This window comes from Anas acuta, chromosome 8, assembly GCF_963932015.1.
Source record: "Anas acuta chromosome 8, bAnaAcu1.1, whole genome shotgun sequence".
In the NCBI taxonomy this organism is placed as follows: Eukaryota; Metazoa; Chordata; class Aves; order Anseriformes; family Anatidae; genus Anas; species Anas acuta.
The window spans coordinates 26,442,719-26,467,285 of record NC_088986.1 but is presented as its reverse complement, the minus strand read 5'-3'; the positions used below and the strand labels follow the sequence as shown (position 1 = coordinate 26,467,285).

Here is a 24,567-nt window from a genome sequence, read left to right as displayed (position 1 = left end):
CCCTCTCCCCCATAATCAGTACAAGCCAATAATACCAAGCCACATGTAGCCTGTTACATAAATTCTCAGTCTCCCTGTGTTCTGGGAAAACCAAATTATCCCTCCGTACCTAGAGGCTTATGGGTATTATAATTACTATTTATTTTTTCAGAAGCACATTGTACTTGAGCAGGATTGGGATTACCCCCTCCCCCCCCCCCCCAAAAAAAAAAAAAGCTCTGACCTGGAAAATTAAGAATTTTCTAGCATATGCATGTTGAGACTTAAAGAAAATACAATTCATAATTCTAACTAAAAATTAGGGTGAAAAAAAACAAATACAAAAAGCACTGGGGATTACCTGGGGGACACCATAACACCTTAGAATATACCCGAGTTGTTTATTTGACTGATGCAGTTATTGGCTACTACCCTAAATCTGACAGCGAGTTCAGTAAGTAAACTGAGCAGGACTTGCAGCACCAGGGACTTCCTCTCTGTCAGTCCTCTACTGGTCTCTGGACATCTCTCTTCTTCAGCTCCCTCATTATTATACCATTCTACTTCCCCCAAACCACCCTGTAAGTTTTCTCTGTATTTCTTCCTGTTGCTGAAGATGAAGCTAAAGTCCAAAGTTTGAAAAATCTCGCTCTTTGCAAGAGCCTATCTGTTAGGTGTACTGCCCTATAGGGAATTCAGCAACACAGAAGTCATGAAGCTCCCTGACAGAATGATGAACAGTTACCCTAAATTAGTCTTTCTATGGGAACTTTTTTTTTTAACCTCATATGCACAAACATGTCTTTATGTAGAACTTCTAAATAACAGATTTTTTTTTTTTTTTTTTTTTTTGGGGGGGGGGGGCAGGAGGTCAGGCACAGGGAAAAGAGTAAAAGCTCTTCAAAATTGAACTGAATTTTCTTTCCATCAACATATTGTCAATTTCTTTGTTTTCCTTTTATCAATTAAGATGTAACCCCACACAGTCATTTCACATTGAACCTTTTTTTTATTTTTTCCTCTCTCCACTCAGCATTATGTTGAGTCTCCCCTGGAGATATTCAAGGCCCACCTGGGCAACCTGCTCTAGGGAACCTGCTTTGGCAGGGAGTTGGACCAGATGATCTTTCAAGGTCCCGTCCAACCGGTACAACTCTGTGATTAAAAGTATCAATGTAATAAAACTCTTAAAAGCAAGTGGAGGTCGTTACCTAAGCTGGCTACCTTCATAAACCAATACCCCAGAAACACAGCGCCTGGGCTTACAGGACTACTGCTATGTAATAGCAAAGGAAGCTTTTAAAAATGTTTATTATCCTCATAGCATGTCCTTGAAACATCAAACACAGGCCATTTTCCACCAAGAGCACGAGGCAGTAATGTGGTATATTCAGCTTCAAAACAATAAATAAGTGTCCAAAGTCACCTTTTGTATCATTACAGGGGGGAAAACAGTGAGGCAGCTGGTCAGCAGACAGGATCTGAGGCTAGAGCATATAACCACCTGACCGTGAGCATGCAACGTTGTGCTGTCACCTGCACATCAGCAGCCACTTCCATCCGTGTGACTTGCATTCCTGAGGCTGCAAAACGCCCCAGAAGCTGCTGTGCCCTACAAGCCTCCACGAGGTCCCAGGTAAAATCCTGGGTTCAGTTTTTGCACAACATATCAAGAAGGGTTAGGATCCAACAGAGGACACTCTGCATGAAGTTCAGGTGTGGAAAATAAAGTGCAAGAAAGACGTTACCTGCCCACAGAAGAGTGCTACAGAAAGGAAGGGAATGAACTGTTCTCCGTGTTCACAGAGACACAGCACAAAATAAGAGGCTGATACAGCAACAGAAAAGACTTAAGTAGGATAAAGTAAAGGCAACAATAAGGACAGTGGAATCATCACAACAAATTCCCTGGGAAGGCTCCGAAGTGTTTATTATTTAGCCTGGTTTCAGAGGTAGCCAGACACATCCTAGGAATGGCACTTGCAGCTTGAGACAGAGAGAGCGCATCTCATCGCTGCCTGCTTGCTCTGATCTGTATCTTACCTCCTCATCACCACTGGCTCATCCGCTCCTGGCCATTATTCATGAAATTTTGAGACCCTGTGGTAGGGTTCTCCAGACTACTGATGCAGCAAAATAATTTTGTGGAAGAAAAAAGACCTCACAGCTGCCCCCAAACCTCAGAGCTTAATTCATAAATCACAGGTCAGCAGGCCAACGTCAGTAACAATGGGGCTATGGTAGTAAAGGACCTGTAAGCGAGCCTCAAAACAAATGATGTTGATAGAACAGATTGCATTTATTAAATGGAATGCTATCTAGCTGTTTTTAACAGCATTTAATTTGTATCTACTATAGTAGTAGGTTAGTTGCCTAAATGCCACTATCCAGATTACTTCAAAAGGTATTAGTACCTTCTAGTAACAGATACCTCAAATCTATTTTAAGAAACATAAGTTTATGCATGAGAATTCCTACCTAGTATACATTTTACAGTCATATCCTATATAACTCCGTATTCCGAATGAAAAATTAGTGTGATCCACCCTTACATGCTCACCCAATATCTGTGTTTGGTCTCCTATTCTTGGAAATTGTCATCCTTTAAAACTCATTTTTTACCTGACACTTCTTTTTATTAAACCAAGCAGTTTAAAAATACAATACATACTTCATATTGTATAGACATGTCATTTAATAAATACTGACTTGGAGGTGTTCTAAACTGTGTTTCAAACACATCCAGCTTAAAGCTTATGAAGAGCTTTTGCCACTTCAACTTCTGAGAGATGCCATCAATCTTGACAGACTGTTGTAGATCTCTAGCTAGCAGAGATTATATATGATCCAGATACATGATTATATAAATTGCGATAAAAATAGCTTTTTCCACTCCCTAAAAATGATCAAGTTGTAGCATCTCTTTCTGAAACATGTTTTGCTTCTCATCCACTGGTGTTAGATTCATGTTTCGGAAGCCAGAGAGGTATCTTCTGCTAGGAGATACCCTTCCTGATGGATTCCTGGTGGATAGCATCAAGCTGAAAATCTTCCACGTTTATTGTAGACAGTCACTTTGTTGAAGAGCACTATTGCAGTTAGCTTGTAATTTAAATAGTTGAACAAGTTACTACATCGTTAGTGTTTTATTAAAACTCTTACACTGCTTTATTTACATAGGAGAAATGTATTAGATTTTACTTTGGGTAACTTGGAAACACATTCTGCAAAGTAATAACATTTCCTATTAGTCCATAGAAAACTTATAAAAACCTACTACTTCATATGAAAGACTCAAGCGTACGGATATTTACTGCATTTCATTAAGTGACAAACATAAAGACTGGACATACTATGAACACCTCACAGCACTTTGTTCATTCAATTTCAGAGGAAAAAAAAGTCCCAGAAATTTGTTAAATTCCAAAGAGATTGTAAGAACAAAGATTTTAATGTTATGATACATCTACTGTGATGACAGAGTGTGCTCTTGGCTGATAAGCGAGGGCGGACTGCCAGGTTCATGTGTGCAGATTAACAAATGTAGATTAGCAGCATTCTTTTGTAGTGCATGGGAGCAGCTGCTGCATTATGGTGAGTACAAACTGTATTCCTTCAGCATTCAGTGCTGTTTTGTCCCCTCGTTGCCTGTGTGCGTACTCCACAGAGCTGGTAGTGAAGCTCTCCTTATGTTTACATGACAGACCCATACCTCCTGCTGAATGCAGCTCACTATTTTCCATAATAGGAAGAAAGCACTGCTCTTAACCAAGTTGCTGCCTACTACAAACGTGCAGGATCTTTAGCTTTCCCCTATCCATCAGAAGAACATTAGGAAAGATTTCTCTTCATGTAATATAAACAGACCGATGAAGAAAGATCTTCCAGGTAGTCTGTAAAACAAGTCACAGATTCTTCTTTCAGAAGCAGCTTAGTTGCTGTAACTCCAAATACGTATTTAACCAAGAAGAATTAAGACCATTCCTAAATATTTAAATAAACTTTTCACATATTTAAAAAGAGACAAAGAAAGTTTTATGGCAGCCAGTTTGCTGCCAAAAGCTGAACTGCACTACTTAAGCAGTATCGTTAAAACTGGGAGAAGATGATCTTAAGCTGTTTAACAAAACCTTATTTCTTTCAAGATTAATGAAAATACTTCCTGACCAGTTTAGAAAGCGTTTTCTAAATGATATCTGCCATCCTTCACAGGCTTTAGTTCTTAATATTTTTCTTTCCTAATCTGTCCCTCCATTTAACTGTTTTCCCTTGTGTGGCTCCAGGATTGCTGTGTTGTTGCTGTTGCTGTTTTAAGCCCTTCCTACTCTTCCCCTTTTCTGTGTGAGATTAACAGTAGCGTGAGAAAGAACACGAAACAAGAATACAATCCGAAGCTTTTGGGTTCAGAACTGTAGTGAACTTAAGGCAGAGGAACACCAAGTATTTTTTCAGCCCCAGCAGCACTTTGCTTCCTAATTTGTAAGGAAGTGAACAAAACAGCCAACCAAAAATGATGCACTACTGCATTTTCTCACAAAAATCATGAGACTTTGGAAAGCATCAGCTTCTCTTAGGTATGCTTCCACTTTATTTCCTGCCATCATTCTAACGATAGTGCTTTGGTTTAGTTAGTGTTTATTTAGTGTTACTTATCAATTGAAAGAAGATATTCTGCAATATTCCCTTCTCATTTTGGAGAGCAAGGAAATACGATGTCCATAATTTCACATCAAAACAAGCACAAAGTACTTGGTTGTTGTTCCTGAACATTGACTACTACATTCCTCTGGCAAAGAAAGCTCTAAGGCCAGCTCTGCACAGATCAGGGAGTTTACGGTGGTTCTGAGAAGGTACTTTCAATGTAATAAAAGCATTATGACCTACTCAACCTGCACAATTGAAATGAATCTTACAAGAGCTGTTAAAAAGCAATCAGATTGTGTTATTTTACAAGCAAGAATTTTTATCAGTGCAGATCTGAAACTGCAGATACGTTGCTGGAACCCTGAGTAAAGCCACGATCCTGCGCAGACGTTTGTACTGAAATTTAGGATACAAAAGAGGAAAAAAATGACAAGCGTGAAAATTAAAGCTAAAGAAATGGAAGACTTCAGTTTTCTTGTGTTGGGGCTGTTGTAAATTTGAAAAGTTTTTTGTTTGTTTTTAAAGCACTAAAAGTCTTGGGAAGGATCAGCAAAGTACTCCTACTTTGTACACTTTATAGACAACTTTGGCATCAGCAGCTCTGCTACCTGCTGTATTAGTTGGTGCACAAGTTGAGTAGACAGCTTTCCATGGAAACCTTAATGATGTTGCCAAAGGCTTTGTGGTTACTTAGGTCTTTCACAAATTTGATATCAATACCTACATGCCTGGAGTTCATTCCTACCCATACTTGCCTACAGCCTGTGTTAAACAGACTTCAAAAATGATGCTCTATGAATAGATATCTATTTTCTCCCATAAGAGATTACTAATAACTAATTGTCTTTTGCTACAATTTTTCTTTTCAGCTATTTGTAGGCTAAGATGCGTATGGATAAAAGTAAACTTAAAATAACTTAGATATGGAATTTTAGTTCAGCTGCAGTTTCTTTTGACTACAGTCCGTGCTAATCATCAACAGTGCTAAAGAATGCATTAACACCAAATAATCAAAAAGACAATTCAGTTTCAGAAAAGGAACAGACTGAGATTAAATACATTCTTCAGTCCCAGAAAATTGGGTAAATAAAACACATCCCAGTGACGCGCACTGATAATCTGCACTGGTTCTGTGCACACAGAGTTCTAGACAAAGGTAGCCTGGAAACAATCCCCAGTTCCTGCTGCTATTTACATGAAACTGAAAAAAACATTTTGCATAAGAAACGTTTAAAAAACAAGCAGCAGGGTGAGATGGCAGAACAAAATCCCGAGCCTATAAATCAACATAAACTGCATGGAATATGCTGGGACCCTATGAGCAGAACAAGGTTTATCAGGAGTGTAGCAGTTACCACAAGCAGAGTACAAACTGACACCTTGTGCCCCAGGGGCCTGGGATCCATGCCCCCCTGTGGGACACCGATTTCCTACCTTGGACAGATGTCTGTGCAATACTAACCAAAGGGAGATGGGGTATCTGATACAGCCTCACAAAAATACCAGATTACTCTTCTTAAGCAAATGAGAACCCGACAAGGGACTTGTGTGAAGAGACTGACCTAGAACTCAGTCTGCAGCAGAAACAGAGGAAAAATATGGAACAGCTAAGGAATACCTTACCCCAGCCTTCTGTGTGGTGCGTTAGTCTCTGAAAGGTCTAAACCTAGGAAAATAATTCTAAAATCAGGTTGTGCCAAAACTACTTTTGTTTATTACTGAAGCATACCGCCATGCAAGATGCTTAAGGATCACAAGTCAGTTAATATTTGACTGCTGTTTTAACTAAGATTGTAATATCTCATGGCTCAAGTCGAGTAACTGCACGCTCTTTTTATGTGCCCTCAACTAACAAGTAATTCACAATAGCACAGGAATGGGAACTTGTTACATCATGCCCAAAACCAGACAACAAATTCTTCAAGGCAGAAGCCACATGCAATTTCTTTGTTCTGCGAAGTGTGAGTACACTTCTTGTTGCGTTACAGAGTTAAAGGAATTCAGCAACATGCAGAGGCTGCAGCGTGTAGCTGCAAGCTAACGGGTGAGCTGCTGGAGTCCTTCGTCAAGGATAAATATTCCTCTGATGAGAGGGAATGGCATTTCAAATGAATCCACTCTGAGATCAAAAATCTGGATTGGAGGATGAGTTAACTACTTATCGTCTGCTGCCTTATCCAGGAAAAGATGCAGATTCTAGCTACGGGTACAAAATGGCATCGGCAATCCCCCTTCCTTCCCCAAACAATTCAGAGGCCACAACTAACTTCACCATTACCAGCAGACAACAGAAGAGCTGAGCTGGTGCACAGGTCCCAGGAACTGCCTCTACTCCCTTCTCAGATTTGCTTCAGATCAGCTCTGCTCCTGTGAAACGAGTACCCCTTGGCAGGTTGGTAACTGTAGATGTGATCCTAGAGCAAGCACATCTTCCAGTTTTGCTGCTTCTGAAAGAGGCAGAGTTTGTGCTGTGATCACTCCGCAACACAAGCCAGTAACTGGGAGAGATACAGAGATTTGCATCAAAAGAGCACTCCTGATCACAACTGAAAAGCTAATACAGGCATCTAATTATGCATCAGCTGTAGCCCAGGTTCACAAATCACTACAAAGAAAATCATTGCCAGACTTCCTCACAGGAGACATTTTCAAGGAAGAAAGTAATCTGCAGCTGAATTGATAAACAATGTGGATGATAGTGCACTACTGGCTGACAAACACGGAGTACACAGAGAATTTCAGAGTTTCTTGATTAATGAGAGCATTTTTCAAAAATTATTATACATTTAAGATCACTGTTCAGCTGGCTAATGTTTTTCTGCAGCAGTATTTTTCCAAATAGGAGTTCAGGTGTATGCACAACTTACAAGCTTTTTGACTGCATTATGCTTTTTTTTTTATTGGCAGTGGTGGTGGTAGTTTGGTTTTTAAGCATTTTTCACTATTGAGACAATTATGTAAAGAAAAAATTGTTATAATAGCCTATTTGCCTGAAGATAGTGTTTATGTATGACATATTCACTCATCTCTTTCTAGTCCCTAAATTTTAAGAAATAGGTATTTTACGTATTTAAATCAAGTGAACACGTTCCACATTCCTGCCCTCATTGTCATATATTGATAGATTTTTGGTGCAAGCTTGGCAGTAGTCTATAGTATTACTACAGCTGTTCATGCTCTTTCCCCCTCAGCCCTTAATACACGCTGGTTTTAAACAGGTACTTCAGATTCCACATTATTATCCCTCAAGCTTGAAATTTAGTTAGACTTGGCCCTGCCATGTTAAGGACAGAAACTGGGCAGCACCGAAGTCCACAGCTTGGGTAATTACGCAGCTTCAGCTTCCCTGCAGAGCATCAGGCAGTTTCCCTGCAGAGTACCAGGCAGCAGAGAATTAAGATGCTGCTTCTTTATTCCTTCCCCCCAAATGGCTGAAATGCATTACAGGGACTTAGGGGAGGGAAGACATTTTTAATTCCTCACTGAACCTATCTGTTCTTCCAACCCCTTGACGAAAATTGACAGAGACCACTAGCACATGGATACAAAATGGTCAGAATGATTAAATATCAAAATTCTTGTAAAAGGGTTGGGCTTGCCATAAATATACTATTCAGTTACTATACAATTGTTGGTAAAATGCTGAAAATTGTCTCCAAGTCTCCCCTGGTTCATCCTATGTGAATATATATATATATGTATATAAAATATATATAAATTAACATGGAAAAAATCAACTTGGAAATATAAAAGTTAAGCTTGATTTGAACTCTGATCCTACACATGTTTATCTGGAAGCAAAAATTATTGCATAACTACCAGAACTGTGCTGAATTCTGAATTCTTAAGCTATTTCTTATTTCTAATTTCTATAGCCTGTCAAAATCCCCATATGGAAGTGCCTGCTGAAGACTTTTTTTTGTGTTAACGCATTGGAACTTGCCAAAGTAGCCTTGCTCATGTTTTTGCAACTCAGTTTTCATCAACCTTTTAAGTAACAGTTAATTCTTTTTTCACTATTGGAGCATAGATTTCAGAAGCAAAAATACTTCTGTTCTTGGTTGAACGTTGTGTCAATTCCAAGCTCTGGACTATTTTTGCAATGCTCAAAGTCTAACGTGGCAGAACCAAAACTCCTTGAGTTCCAAACTGGAGAGAATAAGGTGGTATTTCATTCTTTTGCTCCCCTGCCAAAAATAAAAGCAACAGGAGGATCCTATCGAATAATAAAATTTAACAAAAGCAAACACAGTATTAATGGCTTGCAATAGATGGAGAACAGAAATAGAGGTACCACTGAAGAGATATAAAATACTGTGTCAAGATGCAGTCTCTCAGGAACAGTTTCAATCACAAGTTTTAAAATCAGAACAAGCCTAAAAAAAAACCTAGCTTTCAGTTTGACTACAAAAACAATACAAGATTTGAACAAACCAAACATGAGAAACCAAAACAAGCCTGACCCCACACAGACTTCCCCACCCTGCACAGGGGAGTCTCTAACAGAAACCTTTTCTCCTGTTATTGTCTGTTAATTTTGTGTCTTTCCCAATTCGTTGCCATGTAGGAACCTAGTTTATGTATGCACATACATCCAATATACATGGATTTACACGCATACTTATAAACATACACAAAAACTTGCAGTTTCCCCAATTAGACACCAATGCAGTAATGACTAACACGGAAACTAGCACCCATCCTGACCCAAACGTATAAAGAACGAAACACATCCACTTCAGGCTTCTCGGTTTCCATTACATGAGGTGCTCCCTAGCGAAAGGCTCAGTTACTGCTGTCTAAGAAACTGCGAAGGCCAGCGTTTGACATCGCTGCTTTAAGTATTCTAGTCACACATGAAGCAAACCAGGAATTAATCACTGCAGCCATCCCTTTGCTACAAAAACATACACAGTACAAGCAATTCCCAGTCTGACTGCAGCTACACACAGAGCATAAATCAAACAAGCCATTCTGTACTCATATCTCTTTTCCTATTTTCCTAAGGTAACTCACCCTTTCTCTGCTCTAGAAATGCAATACATCTAAGCAGAAAACACTCAATATCCACTAACAAACACCATCTTTTCCTTTTTTATGGGGAAGACAGGATAACAAAGGTAAGAACTACCATACAGCTTTCCAGTAAATTACTCAGAATTAGACTGAGCACAGGTTTAACACAATCTGGCTTAACAGAGGAATGCATGAGTTAATTACACATGCAGATTTTCCTGTTCTACATAGTTGAAAAAGAAAAATCATTCCATGCTCTAAAACAGGATATATAGCTTACATAGTACGAGTTGGAGGAACGGAGACATATGGAAGACTAGGAAAAGGTACTGCAAGATGTCAAAGGGATAATTTTAAGACTGGCAATAATACAACCACCAGATTTGACATCCTCTGCCAACCCTACTGAGTAATAAGGAAAAAGGTTGAGACTTCCTAATTAAGACACAGTGCTGCTGCTAGGAATTTGCTTGGGGACTTCAGCATGGCATGACAAATTAAAACCCCTGGGCTACGAATATTAGGATCAAGACTCCAGTTTTCACAGCCATTTCTCTGGTAGCAACTGTGTCAGACTTGGCTGTCCTTCTGCCCAGGACAGTTGGGCTTCCTGGTGTTCCCTGTCACATTGCCTTGGCCCAGGTGTTGCACAGCTGCTCATGAAACAGCTAGCCCAGAAAAGAAGGCTCCGGGGAGACCTTACAGCAGCCTTCTAGTACTAAAGGGGGCTGCAGGAAAGCTGGGGAGGGACTCCTTGTCAGGGGGTGGAGTGATAGGAGTGGCTTTTAATTAAAACAGGGGAGATTTAGATTATATATAAGGAAGAAATTCGTCACAATGAAAGTGGTGAGGCACTGGCACAGGCTGCTCAGAGAAGCCCCGTCCCTGGAGGTGTTCAAGGACAGCCTGGATGGGTTTGTGAGCAACCTGGTCTGGTGGGAGGTGTCCCTGTGCATGGCAGGTAGTTGGAATTAGATGGGTTTTAAGGTCCCTTCCAACCCAAACCATTCTATGATTTTAGGATCTGTTGCTGGTACTGAGGCAGGGACAAGTGACCCAGAGTAGAAATCTTGGATGCCGGCTGTTACAGCATTCATGCCTGAATAAGTACCTGCTGGACCACACCTAAACAACACAGGGAAGAGCCTCAGATTTCCTCAAGCACTGGAGAAATACAAGACTGCTACTGAAGTGTGTTTTAAGCAACATTAATTACTAAATTAAAGATTGGCATACTGGAAAATACAGACATATCTCAACTGACAGCTCTGAAAACAGATACCTCGTGCAACTGCTCTAGAGAGGGATCAAATGAAAAAGCCGGACTCAGAAACCCAAGTCAGCAACCTTATCTTCATTCAGGGACATGAATGGAAGTTACATAAAAACATGAACAGTCAGGACGTTTGTTTCTTATTCTTTTAAGAGTTCTTACTTCTATGAACATTTTAAACCAACGCCTCATGACTGCTGCAAACATCCTGCAAGTTTTATATCACTTCAGAACACCTCATTTGATATCCATATCTTCTTTAACTGAAATGCTGCTGGTTCTTTGCTGAGCTCTCCTTTATAAAAGGGATATCGACATCAAAAAACAGACTGGTAAGATCTCAAGTTCACTGCATTCAGTGATCACAGCTAAAACACACAGAAAGGGTGTCTTAACTTGTTTCATTATGCTACTGTTGAAATATTGGCATTTTTAGATCTTGAGCACTCTCTGAGCAGGACAGAATTTTCAATCAAAAAATAAAACCAAAGCCAACATTCAGGATTTCATCTTGATATCAGATTGACTACTACCACCTCTAAAAAACAAAAACAAAGTGCAAACTATTAGGTCTAGTACTTCCTGGCAATACTGCATCGAAGAAATCATTAGTTACTAATCAGCAGCTTTAATTTCACACCCGTAAAGCCTCTGTAACTTATCAACCAATAACAACTGATGAAATGAGAGGCTGCCTTTACTCATACTCTGCCAAATGCTGGTAGTGTTCTCACATGTCAGTAAACACACACTCCCAATGAGCTGAGCATAAAAATATTGCTACATTAATTTTTCCTCCATTTGAGCAGCAGCTACAAATTGCTGACCATAAAATCCAGAGGAGTTCAAGAGAACAGAGTGCAGTAGGAACAGTAATTCTATTGAGATCATAATAAAAATTGCAAGCTATTTCAAATGAACAAACTTGAGTAATGTTCTGTGTTAGAATGGAAGTTGTCACCTCAATGCCAGTAGTCTCATACTGTTGTTTTCTTATTTTCTGTATCAAACATTAAATACACAGGAAGGTGAAAACAGTTTCAAATACCTCACTTTGAAGATTATTCTATCATAGTGCCGGTTTATATACAACTTAGAGGAAAGGATCAGCCATATGTAGCTGTTTTAGACTTTTTTTTCCTTCCTCTCCAATCAAGGAGGAGAATCCATGGCTTAGGAGATTAGTAACAGAAACATTCATCTATTAAACTTATGTTTTAAGTAACTGGAGAAAGCAAAAGCATATTAAGTCTTCATAAAAGAATATATCATTGTTAAGTTTTACAGTAATTTAATATGTAACTAGTGACTACCAAATGTTATTAGGTTGAATAGCCTGCATGATCTCAACTTTTTTTTCCATCCTTACAGAGATCTCTGGTTAAAAACACACCTTAATTTTCAAACCACCTTTCAAACAGAAATTTTCACTCGCAGTCAATGCTGTAGAACAGAAGTGAAAGTGAACACACTGCCACTACTATGTTTAAAAATGTAACACTTGCACTAAGCGGAATGATAGTTGTTTTCAATCATTAATACTAAGGTGATACATTTGTACTGACAGCTATGAGGAGATGGAAAAACAAAACAAAACAACCATAAGCCTCCCAGTAATGAAATGCATTTGAAAAAAAAAAAAAACAACTAACAAAATGATGCATGTTAAAAAGAAATAGGTATGCAATTTTTGGGAGTACACAGAAGAAACGTAGTAAACACGTAAACTTTAAACACTCACCATCTGAATGGGTTTTTTGTGAAGATCTCGTTCAGTCACCAATTTTTCTTGGTCAGTGACATAAAGGCCTTTTTGTGCCAGAGCTTGTATAACCGCATCATGACCCAGAAGTGGTTTTGCAGCATCACTCTTGAGAATAAGGCTCCCAGCACGACAGTAGAGTTCTGCAGACAGCAGCAAGTTAACAACAGGTGGTTTAATGTGCTCCTGGTCATATTGGTCTGTGTAAAATGGTTCTCGCAGTTCTTCTGGAACATTTTCTACCAAAAAAGAAAAATGAATAAAACATCTGTCAGTATTAGAAAGGATAGGTATAGCACTAGTTCTTGTTTGGTTTGTTTTTAAGCATGTGGACTCCAAATTATGTCACAGAAAGCACCTTCAAGGGAAGGCCAGAACCATTTCTCAGTAACTTTGCATACAAAGGTAACAGTTAAACAATATATAGAAACTTAAGGAAAAATTCAAAGAGTTCCACTCTGCGAAGGCTACACCAGAAGGCCAACCTGTGGTTTACATTACCATTAATTTCAGATTTTCTGGCGTTTCCAAATACACGCTCAAACATCCTAAGTTCCTTCAGCACAATATTATATAGGTCAGACATTTAGAGACAAAACAATGTCCATTCAAAAACAGAAAAACCGTCTGTTACTGTAATAAAATGGAATGGAACATTTGAGCAAAGATTAATTCCTGAGGCAAAAAGGGAAACTTCCAGTCAGCAGCCTTCTAGGTTTTATATATGTGTATTGTGCTGCTTATGTCAAAGGTTATGCATCACAGAATGACAATCCAGCAGTTACGCATAAATAAATGAGTGTTTTAATGAAATTAAAATAAAAAAAAAAATCCAACAAGGAAAATTATAGATATCCCTCTTCTGACAAAATACTTAAGTGTTATTTGCCTATTTGTGTTAGTGCTTCTCTTTTAATAGTAGACTTTTTTCTTTTAAAATGAACTAGCTTAGTACAAACAGAAAGCTATGCAAAATTCTTTCAAGTTTATACTGTGATTTTAACCCCAAAATTGGCAGTCCAAGATGATCTGTAACAGTTTTTCCAAATACTTTATAAAGCCTAAGAGGGAGTATACTTCTTGCTGTCTACCATACATGCAGTAGTTACAAATTAATTTGATATGATATTAAATCAAGTAAAACAAATCACCAGCGATGGGGAAAATAATTTGGACGTCATTTCAGACTTCACATTTCTAGAGATATGGACTGCAAGATACTCCACATCCCCCTTTAAGAATTTCAGGCCACATTGTTTTAAAATTAGTTAAGCTAAGAGCATTTATGAGAGAAAAAGCATGTGATTCCTTCCCTGAACCCAAGTGGAAAAGCCTATTTAATTGCTGCAAGGAACAAAGCGTGTAGGAAAACTGATGCAACTCCAGGTTTCTGTCCAATTCCCATCCCCGCCGCCTTCAGCTGGCTAAATGGCTACGCAGATGAGATTTGAAGCAGAGGGTGGAGTAAACAGCCCAATACGGGTGGAGCAGGAGAGACAGAGAAAAACCCACAGAACATGCCATCACAAGATAATAACAGATTATCTTCTTCCTCATACATATTCTATTACTGCCCATGTGCTCCCATTAAGGGCTCCAGACGAAGAGCTGGCCGCCTTCTAGCCAAGAAAGGATAAGACAAACATCAGACCTTCTGAGTTACATGGGAAGTTGGGCTGGGGTGGTGGTGGAAATGAGTAGATCAAATCCTTTGTGATTTCTTAGAAAGCCTAAAAACTTCATTACCATATCAAACAAAACCTTGAGGCAGGAGCAGTTAGATACATACAAACAGCAGTTACGCACTCTGCACTTTAGATTCAGAACAATGGATTTTAAGACTGAAAGTTTGAAATTCAGATTTCAAGTCCCAAAATTGAGCCAGAGGAGAAATCTTAAGATAGGAAACAGCAAACCCTTTGCCTGTGAGTCTTTACTGATCTTTATCTCTGAAACATACCTGAAAATGACAAGATGCATTAAGTGTATTTGTCATGAAAGAAGGACATCCATTCCTGGGGTTTAATAAGGAAAAAAACAATACACGAAAATCAAGATGATAGCTATCAAAGACAAACAGATTTTTTTATAAAATATTTCTGTATTTGAAAAATACAGCAAGAGAGAAAAATATACCTATGCCATTTCTTTTTTTTCCTTGGTGGTCACAAAAATGAACCCAGAATAGAACCTTAATGGTGTTCATGAAAATAAACTTGGAATTAAAAATTATTGGAGAAACAGAACATGGATAGAAGGTGCTACCACAAGACATGGTGACTGCAGACATATTCTGAAGTTAAAAAAAAAAAAAAAACACAACAAACCATTGTGAAAGCGTACACCTAAAGAATCCCTGCTGTAACAATATGAAAACCTGTTTTCAGAAAGAGTTCCCTAAGTTTTGCACACAGGAAGATATGCACTTCTTCCCCACTTCTAATGTGTGTATCCGACTGCCTGATGCCAGACTGGATCCTGCCAGAAGATTTGGACTGGAGGCTATCTTGTGACAGCTAAGGAGCACAGCACAGGGCAAAACACAGCAGCTCAATGCGAGGGGAGCTGCAACCCGACGGCTGTGCCTAGCACCCTGCCACAACCACCACGGGGCCAAAAGCTATTAGCAGCAGCGCCGGCATGACTGGAGAGAGTGGAACTGCCCCGTGAGGCAGGGCAGTGCCCTAACACTGATGCCCATTATGTGCATTTCAGCAGTCCCTTTCCTTGCCCAGCTGACAAGAGTCCTTCATATTAAACTGGAACAGTAAGTAACAGTTTCATAATCAATAGTGTTGCACATTCTGCCACAACGTACCATTGACCTTGGAGTTTGTGGCAAAGAAGAGTGATTATGTTAGAGATATATGGGTGATTATGTTAGGGATATGAGGGGGACACTGAGCCCATGAGGAGCCGGGGATGTGTTGCGGAGGCTGGGAGGCCCGGCCTGCAGCGCCCAGCAGGCACCTCACGGGCAGACGGACTCGGGCTGTTCTCAAACCAGGCAGCGGTCACAGGCTGCCACGAGAGAAATTTCAGCTCAGCATGAGGAGAATTCTCCACAGGAATGGTGGCCAAGCGCTGGAACAGCTTGCCCAGGAGGCTGGGAAGCTGCCACCTCACAGGCTTTAGGCCTCCGTGGGTCAAAACCCTGAGAGGCCTGAGCTGGTTTGGGAAACAGCCCTGGTGGGAACAGGAAGATAAACCATACGTCCAGAGAGCGCTCACAACGTTCTTCTCCCCTGAAATTGTCACCAGGATCACAGGTTGCAGTTTTGGAAGCCTGTTCTTGATATTGATTGATTTTTATTTTTAAAGAAGTTCTCTTTGGAGAAGAAAAACATGAAAGGATGCATTCCAAGCTTTAAAATAAACAAGGGATGTTTATAAATGAAATAATTCTAGCTTACCTTTCAAGTTTAAAAGTTAACTTTAAAGGGATGGAATTACCTAAAAATAATTCATGGCTACTAGCCCTGAATTTACCTTTAGAACTGGCTTTATTTAAAAAACATACACACAACTCTGCTCAGATGAATTACTCCTTGAGACAGTGTCATTTCCTTCTTGGAAAAAAGTTATTCATTATAATGTGGAAAGTCTAAGCTTTCTCTAAAAATTAACTTTTTTTGTGGTAAAATTTCCAGATTTCCATATAGACTAATATAATTCCTGAGTTACATGACTACAAGATTACGATAGTGAACAACTCCAGATTTTTTAATGCTTGCATTCAGGAAGCGTACACACTTCAAAAAGAGGCCTTTTTGATGGAGGCTTCTATTCCAGAAGATAACATAAACAAGTTAAAAATACTAGGGCTTCCCCATTCTTGGGAGCCAAAGGCCACATTAAACCTCAGACTAGAAAATTTCCATCTCTGCAGGTTACTGACTTCCACCAACAAGCACATTAAGAAAAAAACTACCTGTAAAAGGCTTTGAGATTTAACAAAGATTTATTCTGTGAAAGTTCTGACTAATACCTTCAAGCACTTCCTAGCGCAAACCTGTAGATGAATTTATGCCAGCTCTTAATGGACTCAGTCACTTGGCCGTTTTCTGCGGGCCAGCAAAGGTATGCCTTTGCCATACGGTATCAATGTAAGTTTCTGCCATTCAGACTCTACTTGCTAACGTGCCACATTGCCATTTCGACACAGGGTAGAGCTAGAGCCTTCATGAAAGGTGAGTCCCTGAGGACCAAGAACAGGCCAGGAAAACGAGATTCATATAAACATAGCTTTTGATGAATTTTCATAGTTTCCTCATGAAACTCTTCCTCATCTTCCTAGATGAGGAAGACATTTCAGTTTGCCGTTGTGTTTTGGAGGGGCCTTTGATTTGCTCTGTCTGCCACTTTCTTTGCTGTTCTTGACTAATTTGTGCCAAGGAGCAACTACCTAGAAGATCAGCTTCTACAGACTTAGGGCAGACTGACTTTTGCTGTCACAATTCTTACCTTTCTCCACTGCAACTAAACTGAACTTGAGAGATAATTGTTTATTTGAAGTATTTCTGTGAAAACAAATCCAGGCCCTACCCCCATCTCTAAATGCCACAAAAATAGACTGCTAGTCCACTCCTTGGGGAGCAGCTCTGCACTCTGAGCAAGCAGTTCACACAACATTCTGAGGGTGTCTTGCTGATGAGCCATCATGAAACAAAAACACAGAAGCCCTGCCATCCTCAAACACAGCAAGTAAGTAGCTTCCAATACCCACACGCTTACCCTGACAAAAAGCCTAGAGTCCTCAGTTCTGCCTCATGCACTGAATTGGAAAACAACTCATAAAGATACAAAGGGGTTGAGTACATTGCAAGCTATTCCTCACCTTACATCTCCTGCTTTACCAATTGGAACATGTCTTTTTTGAAATCTTGTGCAAATAAATTCAACAAAAGCCATTTGCCTGTGGATGACTATTTTGGACAAAGGAAGAGAACTATTTTCTCTGTCGTGATGACTACTTGAAGAAGAATACAACAGAAGGCCTGATCTTTGTATGGAAAAAAATGTTTTATAGAAGACACGCTATCGAACAATAAGCCAAATATATTTTCTTGCAACACAGTATTGTTTTGAAGAGTGCTAGTTATATCAGATCTAAATTTCAGGTATAGTGTCATTGAGGCTTTTTTTTATTATTATTTTTTATAGGGGTCTCTGTTTCTAGAAAGATTTATCTCAGACACAAAACAAACACCACAAAGTAAACAAAACAGACTCTAACTTCATGCCCCATCCATATCTCAGTTATTTTTCTGAAGCACTGAGCATCACGTAAGAAAAGCTGTTCTGGGCCACACTATGTGTCTAGCCTGTCCCATATTCTGTCTTCAGTAGCACAACAGGAAATGCTTACCAAGCATACAGGAAAAAACGGGAAAGTATAACATCCGCTTTACCAACACCTGCCTATTTATTCAAGTTCTGATAAACCTAAGAATAACTTAAAATTACCCCTGGAAGTAAAGGGATCAACTCTAACTTGCATAAATACCTTCAGAACTTGTTTTCAAGATGGGTGAGATACAAGAAATAAAGATAATCGTATAGTTATAATCCCATCACACTCATTTGGCATCTTGATAACATATCTTTATTATAACTGTTTTAAATAAAGGATTACTTCAGAAATTTAGAGATAAAAACTCACTTCTTGAACTTAAGGACCTCAAACCACAAAGAAAACTTTTTGTCAGCCATAACTACACAGACAGGAGGTGAAACATCTACCTCGGTGTCTGTACTACAGGCTCTCTTAGCTTCTAATTGAGAAAAATAAAACGGTTAAGAAACTGCTAGAACTATACAACTCTTGCATTAGGCAAACGCATTTCAACTTTGTAACAACGATCTCCCATTCCTACCACCTGAACCAGTAATGATGTACTTTTGGGAGGGAAGGGAGGCGGGTCGCTTAATTTTTCTTGCAAGCCTGGAGGGATTTTCACCCCCAGCACTATTTTCTGGACTCTGATCACCAAAAGCATTCATTCATTCAAGAACATCTCATATGGGAAAGCTGAGAAGTTCCCAATTCACTTTCCATGAACAGATAGAATGAGAGCACCTTTAAACATGGAGTCACTAAATTAACCCAACTGACTATCCTAAATCACTGGAAGAATGAAGTTAGAGGACTGCTGTAGTAGTGGCAATGATTGTTGAAGAATGTAAAAGGGAAGTATACTTCATCTGGTCACATAGATGAGCATTTCGTTAGCCTCTTCACATCACCTTCTGCAGGCAGGCACTTCAGTTTTAATGACATCTATACTCCAGGTAGGCTGGATAACATGAAGTCATTAAAGAAATAGATCATAAACTCCCTTACCTGGTGTTTTATCATGTAGTAAGAATCCTAACAACTTAATAATTCATCTTCCATACTTCTGTATATGCACAGTCTACAACTACAAATGACTTTGGCAAACCTGTTAAGCTCAAAAACTCACTTGCTTTCATTTACTTAAAAAAAAAAAAAAAAAATAGAAAAAATCTACAGTCAAACCATGTTTCATACATTAGACAGAAATTAGGGATACAATAAACTTCAAGTAGACCATCACAGTCAATGATTAGTCCAATCAACTGATTCTAGTAGGATTGACCAAAGTATCAATTTGTCAGTAAATAGTTTAGAAAGGTGAGAAAAAAGATCATGATACATACATACATACATACATATATATATAAAAATAAAAGGTTATCCTGGCAAGAATCCCTAACGTCTGCTTTTATACTCCCAACTCTTGTGCAAGTTTTAGCTAGCTGTCAAACTGAGCCAGAGTAAAGAAATGAGTCCTGCTAAGGAAAGATGATGAGGCGTTCTGGCCTGCAACAACCAGCACAGCAAATGAGAGTATTTAGTTAAAACTTGCTTCTGTCAGACATACAATGTGCATTTCCTCCCTTCCTGGTTCTACTGGCAACATCTGCAAACAGCAGTAAGTAGCAGCATATAATCAATTCTGAACATATTAATCATCAGGAGCAAGCTATTTTTAAGTTTCTTGGCTAATGTTTAGTTGCAGATGATGCAATTCATAATCTACTGCTTCAGACACCTATAGGTGGCAAATTGGATGTTAAAATCCACATGGACTGTTCTGTTTTGACTGCAGAAAACACTCAAACTGAGGTTTAGTGCAAGCACTCAGACCTGTGCATCTTTTATTTAGCTTCAGACCTGTCAAAAAGAATCATGCTAAGTCAGTGAAATTTATTACTGTGGCAGCATAACACGTTGTATGGATAGTTGAAAAGCAAGAGGTTTAGCTTGACTTTAAAATTGTTCCCATAATATTCTCAGAATCATAAATGTCAGAGAGAGTCTTAACTTAGAAACTAAAAATTGGATGCAAAGCTGGCTGAAAAAAAAGAGATATTCAAAAAATATTCAGAGGTTCCCTACCAAATTGGAAGAATGTATGGTTCAAGGTTCAAGAATGAGAGCTTTCATTCACACTGGCCGAGGTTCTAGAGAACTGATTCCAAGCTCCAAAGGGATTAAAAGCATTTTGGAAAACAAAATTATAATTCAAGATGATTTTGATTAGTGGAAGAAGTGGTTTGAAAATAGGATGCAGTTATATAAGTATAGCTGCAAAGCAGGAACCTACAACCACACGATTACAAGATGGGAACAACTGAGTAGGCAGTAGTTCTGCAGCGAAAGATATGGAGCGATAGTGAATCACAAATTGTATGAGTCAACAATTCTAGGCTGATGCAAAAATGACAAACATATTCTAGTGAATAAAAGAATATTATAGGTTGGAAAGATGAGGTAATTTTTTTCAAATCTACCCTGTAAATTTGGCAAGGGCTTTTCTGGACAACTAGATCTAGGTTCGTGTATAGCATTCACGCTGAACAGGATCACAGAAGACATGATGAAGAGGAAAAAAAGAATCCAGAAAAGCTTGACTTAAAATGAATTTGAAAAAAGCCTGTTTTGTCTAAACTGCAGAACAGAGAGGAGATGATGTCTTTATTATGTGAAAGGTGTTATAAAGAGGTAAGGCGTCCACAGTCCTCACATCTACCAGCAATAAAACAAGGAAGTAATGGATTTACAATGTGGCAAGAAGCACCAAGATTATTATACTCTTCCAAGATCTAGAGATATATAAGGATTCAAACTGACTACCAGACATACAATGGAATCTCTATAATTACAGATTAAAAACAAAACAAAAAAAGAACCCAGGCTAAACAAACATCAGGAATAATGTGTATTTAGCTCAGCCTATCTTCAGGATGCTGGACAGAAGAACTTTTCCAGCTACATCTTCTGTGACTACAGTAGAGTGAGAAGACAAAACCTCACACTTGAAAATGATGACATTCACTTTTGTTGTTTGAGAAAAAAAGGATACAGAGCAAAACACCAAGACCTTTTAAAAAATTATTCTTGTTAATTAGATTCTTTTTAATAAGATTAGTAATTATTATTATATTTTAAGACAAAACATATAATATCATCAACACAATTCAAGCACTCCTTTGGAAAGCAGTTTTCCTATACTCAAATAGTTAACTCCCAGCACTGGGAGCTAATGCTGAAATTGAGTGCTTGCAGATTTCACTTCTAAGGTAAAACATTGCCCCTCAGTTACTGCTAGCTGTGTCACTAAAATCATCACAAAATGTTATCACAAAATGTTTAATCTATCCTGCACTAACATGGAGAAGCTTTTTGTAAAACAAAACAAAATAAGAACCATCAAGATACAAAACCCTAGACTGTCAATACATAAATATGAATGCTGTCTTCAGTCAGTATTTCTTAAAAAAAAATCTTCCTATAAAATATTCTTCAAACAAGAAGCCTTCAAGATGTTAGTGTACTTACTCTTATAAAGACAGCTTACCACCAAGACAACTTACTTTGACTTGGCTATGTTGTCAGCCAGACTGTTCTCACAGCTTCACGGATATCAACACACAATCGGTCTCTGGTTTTCGATGCAGATAACAATTATCAACCACCAAAAGTCACTGCTACGTCTTAATGGATGCTCCATATTCCAGAATTATTCTTCAAGAGAATTCTCTTCACAACTCCTACTCAAGCTTTACCCATCAATTTTGACTGTACTACAATATGCTTTTAGGAATGCAAAACATGCCCACTGGAGCTGAAAGATGTACCCATCTGATATATAAAGATATGGACTTCTCCAGTGGATCACAGCAACTTATGTCTTTCATTAATCCAAGTGAACAGCAATCATTTCTTGCAGAGAGGGTGGGGAAAAATCCTTCACTTCCCCCACCCACTCAAGGAATTCCAGTATTTCAAGGATTAAAAAAAGAAATAAAATGTGGCCTCTGTAAGCACTCTAATAATCCTCTGTAATTCCTTTGTATGAATGCATATAGTGATAGCTAGCAGGAGACGTGGCTGAGGTTGTCATCTACTCTGAAGAGCTAAAACAAATAGTTTAAAAAATCCAACCCTGTCAAACTTCCTTCCTTCTTGGAAAAGGTGAAGGTCAGTTCTTCTGTTTCTCTCCAAGCATAAAGGAAGCGTTTGTATTGCAGACATGTAAGTCTCGTGTACCGTTTTTCCCTGCTTTAGACAGGAACTCTGAAGCTACTAGTGATATTAACCAGATAGAGGAACCGTGGGAATAGAAACACTACAAGTGCATTTGTTTAGCTCTCCTCTTACCAGTTAGGTTATGGAATTATTTAGGGGGCAAAAGGAGCTATCACCTCCTCTAATGATGTCTCATTTGTGTGTCTCTGAACCACCACAGTAACAAGGAGCACAAGAACCTGTTTTGGATCACGCTTTCCATAAAGTGTTAACTGACAAGTACCCGGGAAGTTGATTTACACATCCAATAACAACTCCACCAACGTGAACCAAGACATTTCAACCACAGCCTGAGAATTTGTCCAACTCCAATAGAAAAAGCTTTTCAGGTTAGAATGCTGGGTTATGCAATTGCACAAGCACTGTGCACCCGACACCCCACAAATACAGCCTATAAAGCCGAGCTACTCAAAAAGATCATCATCTCTCAACACCTAGGAACAAGGACTTGAAGAATTATCACTAGTACTATTTCCCTCTTATGCCTGCAAAGCTGATAAAGCCTTATACAAAAGCATTAAATACCTCCTCAGTTTTACAAAGGAAAGTAGGGAATACTTACTGGCAAGTTTTTATAATGGAAAAACATCAAAGTACTGTTTTCGTTTCTCGTGTGATGAATATGCATTTCATTTCAGTAGTCACTGACCTTAGCAAAATTTCACTGGGTTCAAACACTTTGAAAGCGGCTTTTTGGAAGCCCCGTGTCAAATATCATTGGTTCCCAGGGGCATCATAATGGTACACCTTTAACCCTGGTGAAATATGTAAAACAATGCTCTGGCCTTAAATGCAAAAGCCACAAAATTCCAAAAGGAGGGACCTTTTCCTGTTATTCTACATAGGAGAGGGGTGAAAATATAGACTGCGAACATTTAGCTCACCTTTCAAAGAAAACCCCTGTTTTTAAATCATAGAAAACTAGACGATTAATATACGACAGCTATAAAAACAAACAACAACAACAAAACCACCCAGCCTGGTAAGTTTTCAAGATGCCTTCCTCAGAAGACCTCTGCAGCCTGGTGTTCCTCAGCGCCTGACAGCATTTCAAGGATAGGATAATAGCTCTGGTATTCCTCAAGGCCCGGGATTTGAGACCCAGAAGTGTCGCCTCTCGGAGGCATTACAATCAGCTCTATTTACACTCGGACAAGGAAAGCCTGCTGTACTCTGCAGGCCAAAACCCGGCATTAAACGCTTTTCCCCCAAATCCTTCTTATTGCTTAACCACTCAAATGGCTACAGGCTACTGGCACACACGTCAAAACTGCAGCGCACGTCCATTTCCATCGCTAACCCTCAATTCAGCTCTCAAACACCCAAACACAGACTTGTTTTGCTGGCTTGTTTTTTTTTTATTTACTTATTTTTGGCCTTTTAGAAACGTGACCCCGGGAAAAAAAATAAGACAAACCCACGATTTGTAGAGTTCAAATCCTAAAATAAAATTACATTGTCTGTAAAATACACGAAAATACTGAAGGAGGCGGCGGTGCTGAGGAGGCCAGAAGGTGATTGAGGGAACAACACCCGAGAAACCCCCCAGGACCGCGCTGCCTCCTCCGGCCCCTCCTGCCGCCCCTCGGCAGCTGCTCGGGAGCGGAGCCACCAGGCAGGAACCAGCATCAAAGGCCGGGAAGGAGCCGACGCCACCTACCTGTCCCAAAGGCTTTGGCCACCAGCCAGGCGAGATTACAGGCGATTTTGGCTCGGGAGAAATCATAATGGTCGAAGGGCTTGATGGCGGGGACGATGAAAGTCTTCCTCATCTCCTTGGCGTCCGCGGCATCCCCCATCTTCCTGCAGGACCCCTCGCGGCTCCCAACTTACATGGTTGATCCTCCTCCTCCTCCTCCTCCTCCTCCTCCTCCTCCTCCTCCTCCTGCAGGAGCAGCCGAGGGCGCGGAGCCCAGCTGGCCGTGCCGGGCTAACGCCGCCTTCCTCCGCGCAGGAATGTGGCAGAGCCCGAGCGTCCCCTTCCTCCTCCTCCTCCTCGCTCTTTGTCTCGCTTCCCTCACGCCACCGCCCCCCCCAAAACCGGCCGCCAGCCCCCGGCTCGGCCCCGACAGCCGCCGGCCGGGCCCTGCCCGGCCCCGAGATGTCAAAACGCCGGCTGAGCGGCCCCCGCCCCACAAAACGCAGCGGCCCGCAGCGAGCCGGGAGCGGGGCCGGCCGCCCCCCGCCGCCCCTCAGCCGGGCGCTGCCGCCGCCTCCCGCCGCCGCCCTCGGCCCCCCGCCCGCCGCCGCCGCTGCGGCTGCCGCCCGCCCGCCGCT

General features: G+C 40.0%; 1 protein-coding gene across 4 annotated transcripts in view; it reads right to left on the bottom strand.

Moving 5' to 3' along the window:
* The window catches only part of CAMSAP2 (calmodulin regulated spectrin associated protein family member 2), a 79,567-nt gene extending 55,074 nt beyond the window's left edge, over nucleotides 1-24,493 (bottom strand). For all 4 annotated transcript variants that reach the window (XM_068691293.1, XM_068691294.1, XM_068691295.1 and 1 more), the window contains exons 1-2: nucleotides 23,951-24,493; nucleotides 12,654-12,913 (exon numbers count right to left, since the gene is read on the bottom strand). In XM_068691293.1, coding sequence (XP_068547394.1) covers nucleotides 12,654-12,913; nucleotides 23,951-24,089 — 399 coding nt within the window. In that variant the 5' untranslated portion in view covers nucleotides 24,090-24,493. The remainder of the gene's footprint in view (nucleotides 1-12,653; nucleotides 12,914-23,950) is intronic.
* Between the last annotated feature and the right edge of the window lie 74 nt (nucleotides 24,494-24,567).